Source organism: Hydra vulgaris, chromosome 10 (assembly GCF_038396675.1).
Source record: "Hydra vulgaris chromosome 10, alternate assembly HydraT2T_AEP".
In the NCBI taxonomy this organism is placed as follows: domain Eukaryota; kingdom Metazoa; phylum Cnidaria; class Hydrozoa; order Anthoathecata; family Hydridae; genus Hydra; species Hydra vulgaris.
In genome coordinates this window covers 27,001,573-27,023,297 of record NC_088929.1, presented here as the reverse complement: position 1 = coordinate 27,023,297, position 21,725 = coordinate 27,001,573, and the positions used below count along the sequence as shown (strand labels likewise).

Here is a 21,725-nt window from a genome sequence, read left to right as displayed (position 1 = left end):
TAATTTGCTTACTGTCGATCCAGCTTTCGTTTTCGTTTTCTTTTAAACAAATAATTGACGAGATCGATCCTCCACCTCCTTTAATTGTACCCTTTATTTTTATATACTTGCAGTTGTCTTTCTGCATGTTGTTCTTTTATTTTTATAAAGTTGTAACGATCTTTATTTTTCATCAGGTGTTTGTGAAAACTTAAACTTAGATTAATTTTTTCGCCATCTTTTTTTACTGATTTCATCTGTTTGCCATAATCACTTACCTTTAATTCAACTCAATTCAATCTATCGTATATAATTTTTGTGTTAGCACTTAAAATGTTTAACACATTTTTTTCCTGCAGCTTCTTCCTTATTTTTCTTGCAAATTCCTTAAACATTTTTTTTTAACATTTGTTTTAACTGATTAAGTGTAATAGCCATAGTTAACTTTAAAATTTATCAAACTATTTATCCAAAAATAAATTTAAAAACTATAGAAAAATAAAGTACGTGTGTTCACGACAAAAATCACAACGATGATCATTTGTTTTTTATTTTTTATTTTTTTGTATAATTTATTATTATTAATTTATTATAACTTACACCAATTATAATATTTTATTCATACATTCAAATATCTAATCTTTATCTTCTGTAATTATCTGATGTTTGTTTAAGCATCTAACTTCCACCTTCTGTATTTATCTGATGTTTGTCCCAGCCTGTAATCTCTATTATCTGTAACCTCTGTAGCCTGTAATCTTTATCTTCTGTAATCGTGTTTATAAAGAAATGTAATCATAAGTTTACAAAACTTGTTAGCATTTATGATTATAAATTTAACTGTAAAAATCTTGCAGCTTTTATTCATTTAGTTATTAGGTTGCTTCAAGAAGACCTCAAGATCTCAGAGATATTATCAAAGGGCACCGTGATTACATTAAACTAGGCAGTTTTCGGCACCTTATCTGGCAGAACCGGCATCTAACCTCATACCTTTTGTGCGAGCACTCTGACCACTGCGCTACAGCTGCTCAATAAAAATTATTTCAAAAGAAATATTTCTAGTTCTACTGATTTTTTCTGTATTTTAGTTTTCCTTAATTATAAGAATAAAATCTGAAATGATATAAACTACGGACTAATAATCTCTAAATTTCATAAGTATTGTGTTGGATTTTCCCAATTGTGATAAGGGTAACAGACATTTTAGGAAAAAAAACCCTTCAATGCAAAAGTATGTCGTAACATAAGAAGATCGCGTTTTTTCATCATTTAAAGTTATAAAATTTTTTGAATAAAATTGCATTCGAAATGCCACTTTATTTTATTTTCCTTATGAGATTTCTTTTCAAAATTTTGTTTGCTTTTCAATATTTTGTTTGTTTAATTAATAATTATTTAGTACTATAAATTCTTTCTAAAGTTTAAAAGAATTCGTAGTTCGGAGCAGCAATCATTAGGGCCTTCGGTAATAATATTCAATACTTCTAAAAGATTAGTCGCACACGAACGATTTCGAACTAACCCATGTTGATGACAGGATAACAAATTATGGTTGTACAAATGGTCTGCCATAAAGCTGCGAAATAACTTTTCCATAACCTTTCAAACCACAAGTCAGCAAAATAAACCGATAATTTTCTGGATCAGTAAGACAACCTTTCTTATGAATGGGTGAGACATTTGCAAGCTTCCAACGTGGTAGTACAAGACCAGAAACAATGGAGCATTTAAATATTTGTTAAAACATAAGCGTGTATACCATCAATACCCCTAGCCTTTGAAGTATCAAGAGATGATAATAAAGCTTTTTAAAAATTTTTAAAACAAGCAACTAATTTTGATCTGTGATCTCTTTTGTGTTTATGTATGGAGTTTACCTTAGAGTATAAATTTGAGCTCGTTTAATCGTTGCAGTAATCATGATATTTCTCTATTTTCAATATGATAAGTGTCATCTTTATGAATTTTTGACAAGCTTTATCTACTAAACTCTCCTAAAAATCTATTAAAGACTTAACATCTCCGCTTCTCTGTACCGCGCTTTTTGATCTAGTTTTATTTTTTAAATAGTATAAAAAATTATAATAAATGTTGTGTAAACTAATTAGTTTGGTGAGTCAAAACTACATAGCATTACAACAGTCAAAACTACATTAGATTACAACAGTCTGTTTATTTAAGACTTATATAAGAAAATATAGTTTTCACAACTATTTCTATTCTTAAACTTGTTTTTGCTTGCAGAATCGATTGATTTGATTGCATCTTGCGATAAGAAATTCCAATCGTCTACCACACTATTTATTAAATAGTAAAATCTGCATATGTTTTTAGTAAATTTTTGATGAAGTCTTTTATTGTGACAATTCCTCGATAAATGGCTGTAAAATCTCAAAAGCTTTTCAAATTTAGTATATTCTGTTGAATTTGATATTTTAAACATTTTTATTAAGTTCCTTTTTTTCTTTTCTTGTAACGTTGGTAAACTATCATATATATATATATATATATATATATATATATATATATATATATATATATATATATATATATATATATATATATATATATATATATATATATATACATATATATATATATATATATGCATATATGTATATATATATATATATATATATATATATATATATATATATATATCTTTACCCTCGTTAAGAGATAATAGAATGAGTTGTCTAGTCATAAAAACAGCTGTTGATAGAATCAGTTTCTCTAAGAGGTACCACAGAGTTCCAAAAACCAGTTGGCCTCAGAACTATAAAACTGGGTTCTAGAGCTGTACCCTCATTAAGAGACAATAGAATGAGTTGTCTAGTCATAAAAACAAAGACACAAGCAAAACCCATGCAATTAGTTAAGAATATCCAGCATTCAACATTTTAAACTAGAAAAAATGTATTATAAATACATCTAAGCCTAATAATAAAGAAGGGGTGCGAAGCTGGTCAACAGATAGAACCTGTTTACTCCTTACATGGGTAGCATGAGTTTTAATGAATTGGACTTCTAGAACCTAAGTCTTGATCCAGGTCTTGTAAATAAGACTTGGTCATGGATTGGTTTTTTGATGTCTTGGTCTTGGTCTTGATTTTGAAGCATTCAGTCTTGGTCTTGGTCTCGATCTTGAGCCCAAATGTCTTGGTCTTAGTCATGGTCTTGGCCTTTATTGTCTTGACTACATCTCTGAATATAACACTCACTTGTTTTTTAACTTGTCTTACAGGAAACTTACAAAGTAATATCCACAACCATGCAGTTGTTAGAGAAATTTCAATTAACTTGCATAGACATTACTTTCTACCTAATAGAAGTGCATCCCAATAAAATGCTTTGCCTTCTTCTGTTGTTTCTTCACATTCTGTAAACGAATTTAAAAACAAATACGAAAATTTATGTCGCTCCACTAGAATAACGTCTACTATAGCAGGACCTTAATAGATTTCCAGTTTATAGAAGCTAACATTTATTGTAGCTTATTATAATTGTAGTAATAATCAAATTGGAATTATTTACAGATGATAAAAAAGGTATGTCAGCTATTACTAATGAAACAACTATGGTCTTTAAGAAGACTTAAAGAAGTTGCTTAAGTTTAAGACTGGTCAAATAAGTTATCGATTAAGTTTAATGGAGATAAGTGCAAAGTTATGCTTATCGGCAAATTGAATCCTCATTTTAACTACAAATTAGAAGAAAGTATATTTTGAAAAAAAATTGAAAGAAGTTTAGGTATTACAATATTAAACTACCTAAAATAGGAAAATCATGTTATCAGTGTTTCAAATTAAGCTTATCCAGCACTAGGTTTTTTAAAGCATGCGCTTAAATATCTTGATGTTGCCATATTAAAGTTGTTATACAAGCTAACTATTATGCTAAGCTTGAATATGTAGAATCAATATGGAGCCCATATTATATTAAAGATATTAATAGACAGCAAAGTGTACCACGTAAATTGATTAGGATTAAAGTTCTGAAAAGCATTAGTTATTAGGATGTACATATATATATATATATATATATATATATATATATATATATATATATATATATATATATATATATATATATATATATATATATGAGACAATTGAACTCAAATTAGATGACTATCTTCCTTTAGTTCTTAAAGACTCCAATAGTCATTATACTTAGCCTTGGCATTTACATTTGCAAGAATTTACCCATAAGTTGGGAAACTATGTTTCGATCCACAGACTATTCTTTAATGTGCTTTCGTTTAGCTCCACTTCACTCTATCGCCTTTCACTATGTTCTATATTGCTCTCTTTCGTCTCAAGACTGCACACTTTTTGATGTTATTTCTAATCAAATTAACCAAGCCCTCTCTTTGTCCTTCAGGCAATATTGTTGTTTGTGATAAATTTATTGATCATCACACTGAATGGCTTGGTTCTAGTTTCAGTAACTCTGCAGGTGTTAACACAATTTTTGTTTTTCTTAATCTCTAACACAAATAGTCAACTTTCCCATTTGCTTTCCAAAAAATCTGAATTATTCACCTTCTCTACTCAATCTCTTGTTTCTGATCCTAGTCAGTGCTTAGTATCTTCACATTCTTGTTTCTGATTCTAGTAAGTGCTCAGTTTCATCACATTCACTCTTAGGTCCTTCTGATCATGGTGTAATCTCTCTAAAACTGTTATCCCATTCTTGCTGACTAGAACTCTTTCCGTGATTTTTTTCGTGATGTCCTTTGAGTAGAAATCTTTCGTCTTCCTGCTGACAAATGTGCAAGTTATTTAACTTCTTGGATTCAGGCTGGCATGAAATCTTTTATTCCCTCTCAACAATTACAAGTTGAGCCTCACTCTACTCCGTGATTTTTCTCTCATTATGCTGCTTCAATTTCCGATCTTAACCATTACTTCCATATCTATCGCCAAAACAATTCTCCAGAAAACAGACGGCTGTTTACTATTGCTAGAAACCACTGTATAATAGTTTTTTCATGTTTGTTTATGCCACAACATATTGTGTTTCATCTAAAAAATTAGGCTCCCAAGACTTCCGGAGAATCTTTAACAGTATCTATAATAAGGGCAAATCTGTCATTCCACCTTTCTTACATAGTTCAGATTTTGTTACTTCACCTAAAGACAAAGCTGAGCTGTTTGCTAAACACTTTTCATCAACCACATCTCTTGATTCCACTAATCACATCCTACCTGATATAGGCAACAAACAGGTTGATTCATTACTAGACATTCACTCCACCTTCTTTTTTTTTAGTTTATGATCAAGATAATTATTTTTATAAAAGTTTTTAAAATTTAATATATGGTGTATTTTTTTTTTTTTTTTTTTATAATTTATTTCGTCAATTTCATAATAAGTTATTTACAAAATATTTTGAGTTAAGATATGACCGTAGCAAGAAGAAGATAAAAGTCTTATCATGTAGCCCCGTTGTATCGTTTACACTATCATAAATCTATCATAAAACTTTACAATATCAATAAAATAATATAAATACTTTTAAATAAACATTTTACTTTTTTACATATAAAAAAAATATATTTTTACATACATAAAAATATATATGTATAAAAAAAAGGAAATAAATACAAATTTAGATAAATAAGCAAAAAAATATATGTTTTGCTTTTAAGCAAACGAAAGAAAAGTTAAGAATTAAAAAAGAAGATATTAAAAATAAAATAGAATTTGAGATACGTCATAATCAAGTAACTGTTTTTTTAAAATAACTTTGAAAGTTTGAAGTTTCAATTGGAAGTTTCAATTTTACTTTCAAATCGAAGGAATGAGTTCCACAAATGTGGCCCTCGGTATGTTATTGAGAAACTAGACTGTTTTAATAAGGTTTTTGGTACCTGATAGTTATGCAATGAATGCTTTGTTTGATATTTATGATATATAATAACAAAAAGGTCGTCAAAAATATTTGGCAGCATACGATATTTAAATCTAAACATGAATAAAAGAATACTGTAAATATTTAATTGATAAACATTAAGCACTTCAAGCTTTCTAAGCAGTGGATTGGCACTGGTGTATTTATCAGCATTTAATATAAGGCGGCTTGCTTATTTTTGTTTATTTAAGATACGCTTTAATTTTGATGGATAAATGCTGGCCCACGCAATATTACAATAACTGATATAGCTATGGATAAATGAAAAGTAGATAAGTTTTAAGCAGTTTTTATCCAACAATTGTCTTGTCATGTACATAATTCCAATACTCTTTGAAGTTTTATTTTCTATCAAATTAATGTGGTCTTTCCAACTTATTTGTTCATCAAGTAAAAGTGTTCATGTTTAACTCCACCTTGAGTAGGTAAGTGTTTCAAACAAAAAAAGTCTTTACCCACCGCATTGTTTTTTCAATGAAACAACTTTTGTTGTTTCATTGAAACAACAAAAGTTGTTTCATTGAAAAAACAAAGTTGTCACATTGAAAAAACATTGAAAAAACAATTATTGATTTTTTAACTTTTGAAAGTTAAAAAATCAATAATTGATGTAGTTTTTTTTTAATTATAATTGCTTAACCTTGAAGCATGTTTTAAAAAAAATCATGGAGATAAACTACATAATTCATTAAATGTTTATTCGACCATTTTTTGGCAAGTAATTTAGCGAAAAAAACCAAAAATAAAAGTTATATAACTATTTATTCAGGTGGTATTTGTTTACTATACAGAAGTTGCATTAGACTGTAGCAACCAAATTATTCATGCTTTATGTTCATGCAGACATCAAAGAAAATGAGAACGGTATGGTTATATTAAAAAACTTAAATATTAATAATTAATTAACTCAGTATATTTTTCTTTTGTCTTATTATAACTTTTTTTTAAAACAAACAATAGTTTTCATAGGGTATTTCACTATTAGTGTTATTTAAAAATTTTACCCAAAACTTACTTACCAATTTAGTAGTATTATTAGTTGCAGAACATTTAGACAGCAGTTTAAATACTTTAAAGTGTGCCAAAAGTAAATGACGTCTTTAATAATGTGAATAGTACCAGAAGTAAAGGACGCCTTTAATGACCCTCTGTGGTAGTTGATTAAGATTAGAAATTTATTAAAAGAATTTGGAATGATGTTAGAAAATTGCCTTCTGATCAGGTTGTTTCATGTAAAAACAATGAGATGGGTAAAGAAGTGATGATTATACTGGCAGTTTTTTTATTGATTAAAGCAAATACTAAAGATGTATAGGTTTTTTTTCTCTTCGTGTTTTGCAAAACTTCAATTTTTTTGGATCCTAAAGAAAACTTTAAATTGTCTTCAACCAATTTTTAACACGTAATGCGAATAATTACCGATATATTTATTTCATTACTTATTAAATTTTGTCAAACTTACATACTTACAACCTTATTGCACCAGGTGCAAAAGAGATTGAGTCGTCCAAATTTCTCTCTCTACGTATATCTATATACATATAGTCTTTTTTATCGTGTTTATTATTTGTCTTTTCTAGCTTCATTTATTTTTTTTTTTTTTTACCTAATATTTTTCGTAATATTTTAGATTGATACATTGTTGACAATTCTTTTTTACGAAAAAGTTTTCGCAATTTACGGTATGTTTTTATTTAATAATGAAAAGTTTGCACAATTTACGGTATGTTTTTATTCTTAACAAAACACATAGAACTGTTTAGGGTTTTACGCTACTCTTTTAAAGGTATTATGAGTTTTATTGTTTATCTACTTTATAAATGGCCATAGTTTCAAGCCTCAAATGGTTGTAGTTTTTTACAAAGCATATTTATTTAGCATAAATATAAACATAAATAAATTTTCTTGTTTGCTGTATGTCTAGAAGTCTTTAAACGCCAAAAATCGCTGCACTCTCCTCCAGTATATAATTTAGCTCCATATACTAAGCAGTATATAGCTTTAAGAAAGTAGATATTAAAGAGGGGTGACTAGAAAAAAAAAATTAAAAACATCTGCTACAACGTAATTTAAAATTTTGGCGTGGAAAAAAATTATGCCTGCTGGAGGCATTAAACTAAGTATATTTATGCTATAAATATATTTGTAAATTTAACTTTTATTGGTTTGAAAAAATAAAATTGAAAATTGAGTGCTTTCCTCAACTTCTAATTCTTTTTTTTAATTAGTAAGAAAACAGATTTTTTATTAAATTAATGAAAAACAGATTTTTACAAATAACTGGAAATGGATGAAATGCTTTTTATATAAATTAACTTTATAAAGAATTAGAGTGTCAAAGTCGGGTAAGGTAGATCATATATATATATATATATATATATATATATATATATATATATATATATATATATATATATATATATATATATATATATATATATTTATATATATATTTATATATATATAGATGATCTACCTAAAAGTTAAATCAATTAATTACAATATAAATTGATTTAAAAATGATGAGTTCAAAAAAATATTTAAATAATAATAAAAATAAGATAAATTAAACCATGAAAACAAAATTAACAAACCTTAATATAAAAATACTTACAAAGCTTAAAAAAAAAAATTCATATTTTGTTGACAATCCTTTTGCTTTTAAGCATTCATTGATATGCTTCGGAATGGAGTTCACTAAATTCTGAGTAACCTCTGAAGGAACACTGTTAAGTAATTTTGTTTCTAACTCTTTCAGTTGGTCGTTTATTTCAAATTTACGAAGACTGTGGTTTAACCGAGATCACAAAGTCTCTATGTAAATAAGATTTGGACTATTGGCAGGCCAAGTTATGATTTTAATGTTGTTTTTTTCAAACAATTGCTTGCAAATCTTAGCAGTTTGGAGTATTGTCTTGTTGGAAAATAGTTCCCAGTTCTTTTGGTAAAATGTCAGTATAAGGCATTATCTAATATGTCTAATTATCTTTGAGAATCAAGCCTTCCATCAAATAGTTTGAAATAACCGACACCTTCAAAGCTCGTTGAGGCCCAGATGTCTATACTACCACTACCATGTATTGTTCTATACGAAGAACAATTTGGGTCCTTTTTTTTAATGTGGTTTTCTTTTCAGCTTTACTTAGATTTTCTTGAATCAGCCTCAACGTTTATTTCATCTCTGAAAAGAAAGTTGTGCCACATGCTCGTAGACCAAGTTTAATGAGCTAAACAATAGTATTTTTTTTTGCAAGCAGCTCGCCACATGTAATTGTGTTTTAGCAGTACTCTTCCAATTGTTTGAGCACTAGCAACAACACAAGAAGCTTTTTGCTTCTTTCGACTGAGATCGATAATAAATTTCTATATTTTTTTTCACTATGTGAGTGAGTAAATTTCTATATTTTTTTTCATTATGCGAGTGAGTAATTCATTTCTTTTATTTAAAGTACTAGGTCCTCCAGGACACGGAAGATTTTTAATTGTATAGTATCTTTAATATCGGCTTACTATTCTGCTAAAAGTTGCATGTGTTGTGTTAAATATTTTCCAATTTCACAATTCAGATGTTTTGTTTATTCATTACTTTGAATTTATATTTTGTAATATTATCAATAATTTTTTCCAGTCAATTTGATTGTTTTATTGCTTAAATATTGTAGTTAATTAGATACTCATTTTTCTATTTTATTTTACGCAAATTTTTCAAATATTTATAACAATTAAATAAAAATTTTGTCGATTATAATTATTTTAGATAATGAGATATATATATAAAAAAAAAGGCAATATAATTAACCTGTCAAATATTTTTTTTTTTGAATATCTATATTTATTTAAAAAAAAAAAAAGATGCTTATCAACATGCTGGGTTGTTAATAATGACCAATACTATATATATATATATATATATATATATATATATATATATATATATATATATATATATATATATATATATATATATATATATATATATATGTATATATATATACATATAAATATATATATATATATATATATATATATATATATATATATATATATATATATATATATGTATATATATATACAGGGTCGGACTGGCGAGGGAGGTTGGGGTATTTCCCCCGGGCCGCTGCTATGTCTGAAGGTTGAAGGTCCTGTGCCTCTATATATATATACATGTAAATATATATATATATATATATATATATATATATATATATATATATATATATATATATATATATATATATATATATATATATATATATATATATATATATATGTATATATATATGTATATATATATATATATATGTATATTTCAGATACATAATGGGCTAGTGGCCCATATTTGTATTAAACATCTATATTAAACATTCGTTTATATCACAAACGTAATGTTTACTTCCCATTTAGTTTCGCAGCCTTTCACAGGTCGGTAAATTTGTTATTGCCGAAAATAGAAACAGTTTATCAGCTAAAATTATTTTTCTAGAGCAGTACTTAGTTAAACTTCAATAACTTGTAACATACTTAGAGTTTAAAAATATTTTTAATCACATTTTATTCAGTTTTCATTTTTGAATAAAATGATCAAATATTTTTGCTGAAAATTAAAGAAAAAAATCATTTATCCTACATTTTTAAAAAAGGTAAAAATATTCAAAAAAAACTAATAATCATAAATCAAAGTAACTATAATGCAAAAAAAAGAAGATTAACCCTGAATTGTTTAGGAAAATATTTATCTTGTTACTATACCCAATTATAATCTGAATATCCAAATAAATATTTTTTAATGTCTTACCCTATGAACTAAATTTTTTTCTTACTTTTTTTGCTAAAAAAGATATGTAGAAAGTTACTTTTAAGATGTTTTATCCAAAAAAAATATGCCTGCATTCCAAAATAAGTAATTCCAATCCACAAACTTACAATTACAAACGTGTTGTGAAAACTTGATTTAAAGAAGAACTGGAGATATCTAGTTTTATCCCCCTTTTTTGCGTTGTTAGTATAGAATAAGTTAAGCAAAATTTGAGCAATATAGATTTTTTATAAAAAAAAATCTATATTACTCAAATCAATGTCTCTAAATACATCGCGAACGTTGGCTGTTTTCTTCGATGCCAATACAACGATAATCTAATGTTAGCTTTATTGTATTTATATTAATGAAAACCTTAATAACGGTATGATTAAAATTAGTTAGAATTTACATTGGTCCAATGTGTGTTAAAGTATAGAAAAAGTTGGTTATTTTTCCTATCTAAACCCAACGTTGATCAAATGAATAGGGATCAAAGTTGATCCAACGTATATGAATTAACGTTGACCAAATCTTAAATAACCGCACATTGATCCTATTTATATGGATTAGCGTTGATCCAATGTTTATAACCCAACGTTAATTTAATGTGTATGGTTTAACGTTGGATTATATACATTGGATCAACGTTGCTTCATATTCATTGGAATATTATATTAATATACGTTGAGTTTGCATTGAGAAAAAGTAGATATAAAGTAGATATATGGAAATATATTTTGCTAATATATTTTTCTTTTTCTTATATAAAGAAAACCAAGCCACAAGCAAAGTAAACGTGAATAATGCCTCCTTAATCAGATGCGTGAACTAATGATAATGGCTACGTTTAATTAATTACCTTAGTTAGGTTATTAATATAGGTATAAAGACATTTATACATTTATTATAATTTGCACATTCTAACACCTAGTGCAATATTTTTTCCGTTTACTCTATGCTATCTTTCTAACTCGACTTCTTCAGACTTTCACTCTAACTTACTTCGTTCTTCTTAAATTCACTTACTCTTGGTCAGCGATGCTGGTGATGACGCTCATTGGTGAGCTGAACTTGTCTTCGCTGGCCCGGGTATGTGGCCTCTATATGGCAATTAGCCGGAGGAGGATAAACCACAATACCCATTAGTTAGGTTATCTAATTAATAGTATGAATTGCACTTCCTTACATCCAGTGCAATATCTGTCCACTTTCTCTATGCTATCTTTTTAACTCGACTTCTTCTACTTTCACTTTAACTTACTTCGTTCTTTTTAAACTCACCTACTCTTGGTCAGTGAAGCGGGTGATGATATTCATTAGTGAGATAAACTTGTCTTTGTGAGCCTGGGTGCGTTGTATATACTGGTTTATATATGCAACGTCGTAGTTGTAACCTAAATGATATAAAAACAACGTTAACGGTTGATGTTGGGCCAACGCAACGTGCAATATTGTTCTAATGCTTTATCGACGTATGTGTGCTACCTGGGTGCTCACAACTGAATTTAACGTTGAGATGTTATATTCTTTTAGAGTTTATAAAATACTGCTTATAAACTCTTTCTTTTAGAAGAGATTGTAAGTTTTATTTTATAAGTAAAGACATTATTAAAAGTTTATTTTAAAAGTGAAAACATTATTATAAGTCTTTCATAAGTTATGAAAATTTAAGTAACGAAATTTGAGGATGAGGACTTCGCAAATAGCACAAATTAGTTAGCTAAACGTTAGCTTAACGTATTTGTTATTGTTAGGCTGATAAATTATTTTAGTTGGCCGTATAAATGGCGTTGTATATACTCAAAGTTGTTCACAATATGTTGAACTACTCGTGGTTTTTAGCTGGTGGTGCTACGTTGGCCAAACTAAGTGTTACGGTTGGCATAGCTTGGCATATGATGCCAAATTGTTGGCTTTGTTGGTTTAATGTGCTGCGGTTGGCATAATGCATATTTACTAGGTTAGCGTTACGTTGAACTTCCATTATACTCTAATTATTCATTACATTCTTCCTAACTTCAAAGAAGAGTCTTTAAAAGATTCTTTTCTCCCTACAATAATACTTTCACTGCAAAGGTGGTTGCGAAATGTGGTTTGTTTAACAGCAAATCCAATAAAATTGGACAAATTGCGCTTGGCCTAACTGCAACTCTAATGTTTTTGCAAACTAGTATCAAAAAAAGGATTATAGGAAGAACAATAAAGATATATCGAAAGAGTACCTGGGGTAGTAAAGAAAGCAATAAAAATGAATGCAGTGTAATAGAGTAGTCAGTGTGGCGTGTGGCTTGACGAACTGCAAAGTCACATAATTTTTTTGTATAAGCTATCCCAGCGGGCATTTATTTTTAAAAGTTACGTTCTGAATGTATTTTAAATGTCTTTTAAACGTCTTCTAAACATTCTTAAATAAAGTTCAAAAATTTATTTTCTAAAATAAAAACTTTATTTCTAAAATAAAAATGATCAACGCAAAATAAAATAAAGAATAAATATCTATTTTGAGAATTATAGATCAATTTCAATTCTCCCTTGTTACTATAAAATAATAGAACAAACTATGTTTAATTGAATTTATAATTTTCTGAAAGTAAAAAATATTCTTTATAATAAACAATTATGGAATTCATTCAGTAAATTCAACTGAGCATGCCATTATTAATATTGTTCACAATATATTTAAAACATTTCGCAAAAAAAAGTTTATTCTCGAAGTTTTTTTAGATCTTAGCAAAGCTTTTGATATACTAGATTATAACTTTCCTATAAAAAAAAAAACTCGAAAATTATGGAATTAAAAACACAAACTTGAACTGACTCAAAAATCTAAACAATAGATAACAATACATATCTTACGAAGAAGGAAAGCCTGACTTTCAAACAATTATTAAATCAAAACCCCCTAAATATCTTATATCTTTCCTACAAACTTAATTATATAAACTATGCTAATGATGATTGGTTCAGATCTAATGTAAGTAAGATTAAAAAACTGCTGACCCAGCAAAAGTACTACGTTTTTAAAACGTTTATAAAACTTTTTTTAGATGTCTAGACATGTTTCCTGCGTTTTTAAAACGTTTTTTACACATCATGTGGGAAGTAGACAAAAACATCTATTATAATTCTTTCGAGCACAGGCAGTTTACAAATTCTGAAAAACAAAATAACTTTCAGTTAAACCTTATCGAGTTCTTATTATTAAGTAAAAACTTTATAATATAATAACAACAATAATATTTTAATATTATGAATTTTGGAATTAAAATTAATCTCATTTACTCTACAGCATTTTTAAATTACAATTATGTGCAACCTAAAATGCATTATTTATAAAACTTTATTACAACAAAAGGTCCTAAAATATGAACACTAAATGAACTGGAAAATTGTTCCTTTCTTTCTTTATTGAAACAAAAACTCAAACAAAGAACACAATGTTAATGAATTAAATTCTTTGTTAGGTTTTTTTTTTTAATTTGTATTTTTTGTAAGACACGCTTTACAATTTAAGCATGCCCCAGTTTACGAGCATTGCGACTACCCAGTGAAAAAGCGCACATGGGATACGCGTGGATTTTTTCCACATGTAACCCATGTGGGGATTATTATTTTGTCCCATGTGGGTTTCATATGGTAAATCCCACATGGGTTTTATGTGGTAAATCCTACATGGGATATAGGTGGAAAATACTACATGTTATAGATCTTAAATGCCACATATTTTAATCCAAATGGTATAAAAGTAGTCAATACTAGACAAATGAAAGTCCGAATGCTTCTATGATAATTTTTAAAATTCTTTCAATTTAAAAATTACTTAAATAGTAATTTAAAATTAATCATCGAAGCTTTCAGAGACGCTTAACTCTGGTATTTGTTACTTTATCCCATTTGGTATTCAAAACGTGTAGCATTTTCGATCTTTTACATGTGATGTTTTCCACCTATAACCTATGTGGGATTTACCTTAAACTATTATGACGAAATTTTATAAAATTAAAAAACGTGTTGCAAAATGAATTTATTTAAAAATAAATGCATCCAAATCAATACATCCAAAATGAATATTAAAAATATTATTTTTTCTTTTGCGATTTACACGCCGTTTTTTGTCAATTAAATTAATTAAATCGCTTCGGCTTGTATAATACCAAGGTTTTTAGTATCTTCTAACTTACTTCAAACATTTTCTAAAAAAAAATAATATAAAGACAAATATATATAAATATAAATAAATATATATATATAAATATATATATATATATATATATATATATATATATATATATATAGTTATATATATATATATATATATATATAGAGAGAGAGAGAGAGAGAGAGAGAGAGAGAGAGAGAGAGAGAGAGAGAGAGAGAGAGAGAGAGAGAGAGAGAGAGAGGGCAATTTTAATAAGGAACCTTATTAGTCGAGCAATTTTAATTATTAGCCAGGTTGAAGTCATTAATGACTACAATATTTCACAAATAAATATTTCTTAATTTACTACTTACAATGACTAACGTATTATGGGTAATTGAACACATATTATGCGTAATGAGCTTGAACCCATGAGGAGAATCCTGAAAAAAAGTGATCAATTAGGATAAGTAGTTAAACAAAAAAACAAAAACAAAAATGTAAAAACCTACTTTTTCAATGATGTAGACGTTGGGTGCAATAGCCACTGGATGCAAAAGTATCTTTACTTTTTCGTCACACACACGGCCTTCTATAATAACAGGCTTTGACATCGCGCAAAATGCCGTAAAAACTGAAGCCGATTAAACTTTCACTTTTACTTATATTGATATATTTTTATATTAGGTAGGGTGTAATGGCAGTCTATGTTTTCTAATAATAATCTCTAGTAAAAACGGAAATATAAAAAGAAAACCAAAAAATCGTTAAAAGATAATCATGCTTTTCGTATTTCAAATTTCATTAAGAATATTTATGTAATATTAAATAGTATCAATAACAAACAGAACCATAACAAAGTATATATCTATATATTAGAAAGATAACTGTATTTTTAATTTTTTTTGCTAAAATTGGTAACAATAAAAATCACCAACAATAAAAAACACCAACAAAAGTTGATTCAAGCAAAAAAAAAGTTTTATCAATATATCTCAACAGGGTTAAAGTCCTTATACTTGGCAACTTGTAGTCAATACACAAACAATCATATAAACTTCGTCGCATAGCAAAATAGTCATATGGTCTACATATAATATCTGAAGTATATAAAACTTCAGCAACATTAACTTTTCTCATAGCATTAAGGTGTTCGAATAGAATATTTGACTGAAGCGAACTTTCTTTATTTTTTAAAAATCTAACTGCTTCAAATAAAGCTGATTTTGTTTTTATTAACTTTAATTTGTTTACAGCTAAATATGAAATATTACAAGTTGTGCCATTATGGTTAGCTACAAATGAATAATCATTGAAAATTACTAAAATAAATAATGGAACACCAAGTTTTGTACATTTTTGATTGTATGTGCAAACTTTTTTTATTAGGCTGGAAAACAATAACATCGTTATTATCACTTAACAAAGATTGAATATCGTCAAATATAAGTTCATCCTCTTTTAGAAAATCATTTAACTCATCTGGTAAAATGCTTCGAAAACCGCTTGAAGTTACAGTTTTTCTAACTTTAATTGCTGGTGTGGCTAAACAACTAGGCGGAATATTTTAAAAACAGATGGTGGGTTTAAAGGTCGTTGCTTCCCATATTTGCTTTCAAAAGGTGCTTCATTTGGCCAATGCAGTTGACATGACTGCTGTATAGTCTGTAACAATAAAACCAGTTCTTGGGATAGCTTCACTACATCTTTTTCTCTCTAGATTCTTCGGGAATTTATAAATTGATATTTTTGTTGCAGTTGAGTATTGATATTTTTGTTGTAGTTGTAACTGATATTGTAGTTGTAGTTGTATAAATTGATACTTTCGTTGTAGTTGAGATAGTTCAACTTGCAAAGAGATACACAGCATTTTAAAGGTATTTTTAAGGCATTTTAATTATTAAAAAAACTTATCGTTAGTTTGACAATATTATTACCTTACAATGTTAACGCCTTGAACCTTACAACGTTATCATCTTGATGTTGCGCTATCTAATTTATAAACCAATCACATTTTGAAGATTTATTAAAAAAGCGCAAACACAAACTTTCATCTAATGTTAAAAGATGAAAATGTAAACACAGTATTAGGAATTGGCCTTCAGTTTAACAACTTTGTTGCGCGATGTCAAGGCCTGTTATTATAGAAGGCCGCGGTCACACATAATATAATATTCTGAAACTAATAAACAAAAATCTAAATTTCTATAAGTAAATTTATTCTTTGATCATTACCCTCATATCCTATCTTATTTTCATATCATAATCTATTATGGTATTATTTATATAACATATCACAACAATATTATTAAATTTGTGATGTTCAAATATCATATGAACATTCTCTAACATGTTCATATGATATTTGAATATAGTTCTTGAGTATATTATCTGCAAACGATTGACTGATGCAAGTTCAAATGTTGTCAAAAACCAAGCATGTATGCATGGGACACTGCAGTGTCCCACAAAGAAATGCAGGTTTGAAAATCAAATTTTCTTTATTTAAAAAAAATATTAAAATAGGGGGGAGATAGGGAGGTTTCTGTAACTTTTTTAGGCTCCAAAACTTTTAACTTTATATATAATAAGGTTCATAAAACTTAAGGGACTTACGAAGTACATTGAGGAACAAAAACAGGATATTTACAGAAACCTTTCAATTTTTAATCTGGAGTACCACAGTGAAATTGGGAATAAAGTCTCTGGGTCCAGTATTCAAAGTAATATGATCTAAAGTAATATATAAATTAAATAAAATGCTTTAAAATGCATGCAGTTATACATATAACTCCTGATATTTAACTATATGTATAACTAGTTATACATAAAATTTATTATATAAACTTATTTTTTAAGGTTATGCTTGAACAAATTAGAACCAATTAATTCAAATTCAAGATTTAGTTCAAGTTCAAGTTATTTGTTCATTGTTTTTTCATTATTTTATATTTATTTGTTCAAATTTGTTAACTAGTACTAATTCTTACTACAGTAAGAATATTTATCATTGTTGAACGTGATTTTATTAGTAACTTAATTTTACTATCAACATATTTTGACAACACCCTTTACATTTTAAATGACGACAGCTTTACTTTTCTATTGTTAAATTTATTACATTTCAATAACTCAGATTGAATTTTAACTGAATTATTGTAAGCTTTGTAAGGGTTTGTTGTATATCAAATGGTGTTGTAAATAAAGTAAAAATAATATATATATATATATATATATATATATATATATATATATATATATATATATATATATATATATATATATATATATATATATATATAGTATTTAGGCTATGGGATCATCCATAAATGATGCCAGTAGATAGAGGGGCAGTGTGAGTTTAACAATAATTGACAATGGGGAGGCGATGTTGAGACCAAAATAATGTCAATTAAAAAATTGAATTAAAAAAAAAAGTAAAATATTTTATTTAAAAAAAAGTAAAACAATTTGTGCTAGCTATGAGCAGGTTTTAGAGGTATTTACACCAATAATGTGGTCTAAAAACTTCTTGCTTTTGTTGCTTAAAACTGTAGAGGATCATAGGAAAAACAATTTAAATTCAGAAATTAGTTTGCTTATCTGAAAGAACAATTTATATTTATTTTTTTATTTTTAGTACTGTTGAGAGTAAATGTATAATTGAACCAAAAAAAAAATTGATGGTGTATGCATTTTTTATATTGTATTAACAATTCAGATATATCATCATAATATGATAACAAAAACTGACATCATTTTCAATGGGAGATGGCAAAAAATTGACTGAGTTTGATAAAGGGTGAAGTTGTTCAATAAACCAGGTCATCATCTGACATCATTATGCATCAATGACCCTATGATTTAGGTAAAATAAGTAATCAATTTGCCATATTTCTCTTTAGAAAGTGTAAGAAAAAAGCATTGTTATGCTGAGAACCTACCTATTGAACAAGCTTTGACCACCTATTTTATAAATTTGAGAGACAGAAGTGGAAGTGCGAATCGCAAAAGAACTAATAACAATGCTCAAAATTGATTTTAACTTTGTAGACTAACATTAATATAGTATTTAGTAATAATAAACGAAGTTTACATGATTTTTATAATTTGTATTTATTTCCATTAATTATCAGTTGTCAGTCTCCATTTTATAAAATGAATTAAAAAACTATTTATTTATAGTATAATAATAATACATAAATACTAGTTTCCTAATGCTATTATCATCACAATGTTAATGGTATTTGTTTTAAAGTGAAATTTTGTATCAATTTTAATGTTTTAATGTTATATATATATATATATATATATATATATATATATATATATATATATATATATATATATATATATATATTATTTTTACTTTAGTTTATAACAAATTATATGTTTAACTAATTATACATATAGTTAACTATCAGGAGTTATATGTATAACTATATGCATTTTAAAGCATATTATTTTATTTAAACATTACTTTAGATCATATTACTTTGAAAACTGGACCCAGAGGCTTTATTCTCAATAACACTGTGGTACTCCAGATTAAAAATTGAAAAGTTTCTGTAAATATCCTGTTTTTGTTCCTCAATGTAGTTCGTAAGTCCCTTAAGTCTTAAGGACCTTATTATATCTAAAGTTAAAAGTTTTGGAAAAGCATAAAAAAAGTTACAGAAACCCATCTCCATCCTATTTTTTTCTTTTTTTAATAAAGAAATTTGGGAATTCTTAGACTTTCAAACCTGCATTTCTTTGTGGGACACTGCAGTGTCCTATGCATGCAAGATTGGTTTTTGACAACATTTCAACTTGCATCAGTTAATTGTTTGCAATTAATTTAATCAAGATCTATATTCAAATAACTATTATATTATCCTAATAATACCTCTATTTGCACAAATCTTAATATTATTTCTATAAAGAATGATAAACATTATTCGTGGTACTTACATACTTGCTTGCCATTCTCTTTATTAATATAAAATATTTTCACACAATATAAACGTAACGCAATGCGATGTCGATTAAAAAAATTTTTTTTTAGTTTTTTTTTTAGTTTCCAGCTTTTAAATTAATTCCCATGCAAATCCCACAGGAAACCCACGTGAGATTTCCCATGTGTGTAAATACCATATGGTTCCCACATGTAACCCATGTGGGATTACCCACATGGGTTTAAGGTGACAAATTTCCATACGGATACCACATGGGAAAATCCGTCCCACATAAATCCCATCAATCCCACACGGAACCCACGCGGAACCCATGTGGGACGCGGTTTTATTTTTCACTGGGTAGACATTGTCTTTTTTTGCGCCGCACAGTGGGCCAGAATGCACTTTTACTGGACAAAATTCATAACTACTTTAATATTAGAGCTATATTCACTAAAATTAGTATGAGTACTAATATGATGTCTGCGCTTTTTATGAAGGTAATATTTTTTTATTTCGTTGCTATGGATACCTTTATTTTGCTTAGCAACAACCTACTTTTGTTATCTGCAGATATTTTATAAGTGCTATATTCACTAAATTTGGCATGAGTACCAATATGAGATCACACTTCTTACAAAAGTGATAATTTTTTAAATTTAGTTGTTATGGATACTTATATTGCGTAGTTACCGGATACTTTCCTTAGTTACAAAGTGGTAAATTGATATTTGAATATCTTATCGGATTTTTGACCCACCTATATTGAATAAAAATTGAGTATTTAGGTAAATAATGTTTTAGGAATAATAAAAGCAAAAAATAGTGCAAGAAAACGTTATCAATTTTAAATTACATCAAAAAATTATAAAACAATAATATCGTTTGAAGATTGTTTAAGTAATTGTAAAACATCTGAAGGAAATGCTTTATGATTTGTTTGGTGTGATGTTGATTTACGCAATGATGAAATAACAGGATCACTGGAAACTAGGAGTCTATTGATAAGATCAGTATTTGTTGCTTTTCTGGATGTTTTTCGGCTGAAATTTTTGCGATAAGATTTAAAGTCTTTATTTCTAGCCTCTTGAGCTTCCTCTGACATAAGTCCGATGGGAAATATAAGGCTTTTAATTATGTCATGTCCATGTATCAATACTTTGTGAACTGATTGAGCCATGTAATACCATGGATAAAGGGACACATATAGTCTAAAAGTGTCAAAACAATAATCCTTGAACTTTAAGCAGTCTATTTCATATCCTGAAGAGAGCGTTACCAAGATAATGTAAAATCTGAATATAAGGTTTTGGTCAACACCCAGAATTTCTGCTTTTTGTTCATATGCTGCAAAAGCACGCCTTGAGGTATTGCCATCATTACTTGTTCCAGAACCACCACTTTTAGGGAAATCAACAACAAGTCCCATTTTGTTCATTAAATCAGTCTGAATCTTTTGTTTAGCTACAGATGCCTTTTCTTTGTGTTCTTTAGATCTTGCTTGCCACTTTCTTGTTTCTTTTTTATATGCAATGTGCAATAATATCTCAAAAAATCGAATCCATGCATGAAGACTGGAAAGACCATATTTGAACTCTCTGTTAGTATAATCTATATTAAGGATATCAAGACTATTCATATTTTTTGGAGAGACACCACACACTGAACAGCATTGGTATGAGTTATTTTTTTCAGATAATATTGTTTGAACCTTCCCATCAATCATTGTAAGTTCAATAATACAATTCACTTCAATAGAAGATCCGCAAACCTCTAATAAAGTCATACCCAAGCTTTCTATCTCACTTTTAATGTACTGATCTTCTTCAATCACAGATTCCTTGGATTCCATTTTGTATGCAAATCTTATGGGTCTACAATAGGCTGTGGAGGACGACTTTTGATTTCTCCAAATAGGCACCTTTTCGTTGCTGTTGTTAAATCCAGTCAAAT

General features: G+C 27.7%; 1 protein-coding gene and 1 long non-coding RNA gene across 6 annotated transcripts in view; one reads left to right on the top strand and one right to left on the bottom strand.

Annotated features, from left to right (window-relative positions):
* The first annotated feature begins 6,698 nt into the window (after positions 1 to 6,698).
* Positions 6,699 to 21,725, top strand: part of LOC105844855 (uncharacterized) — a 40,298-nt gene continuing 25,271 nt past the window's right edge. For 2 of the 5 annotated variants that reach the window (XM_065807647.1, XM_065807646.1), the window contains exons 1-2: positions 6,699 to 6,763; positions 7,530 to 7,581. In XM_065807647.1, the coding sequence (XP_065663719.1) occupies positions 6,731 to 6,763; positions 7,530 to 7,581 (85 nt within the window). In that variant the 5' untranslated portion in view covers positions 6,699 to 6,730. Of the gene's footprint in view, positions 6,764 to 7,013; positions 7,302 to 7,529; positions 7,582 to 21,725 lie in introns of those variants that run through there. The other 3 variants (XM_065807650.1, XM_065807648.1, XM_065807649.1) reach the window with 3 other exon arrangements.
* On the bottom strand, positions 14,751 to 20,130 carry LOC136085875 (uncharacterized). Its single transcript, XR_010641237.1, has 3 exons — positions 19,789 to 20,130; positions 15,210 to 17,017; positions 14,751 to 14,890 (listed from the first exon to the last, which is right to left on the bottom strand). It is a non-coding gene; the product is annotated as an uncharacterized LOC136085875 (long non-coding RNA).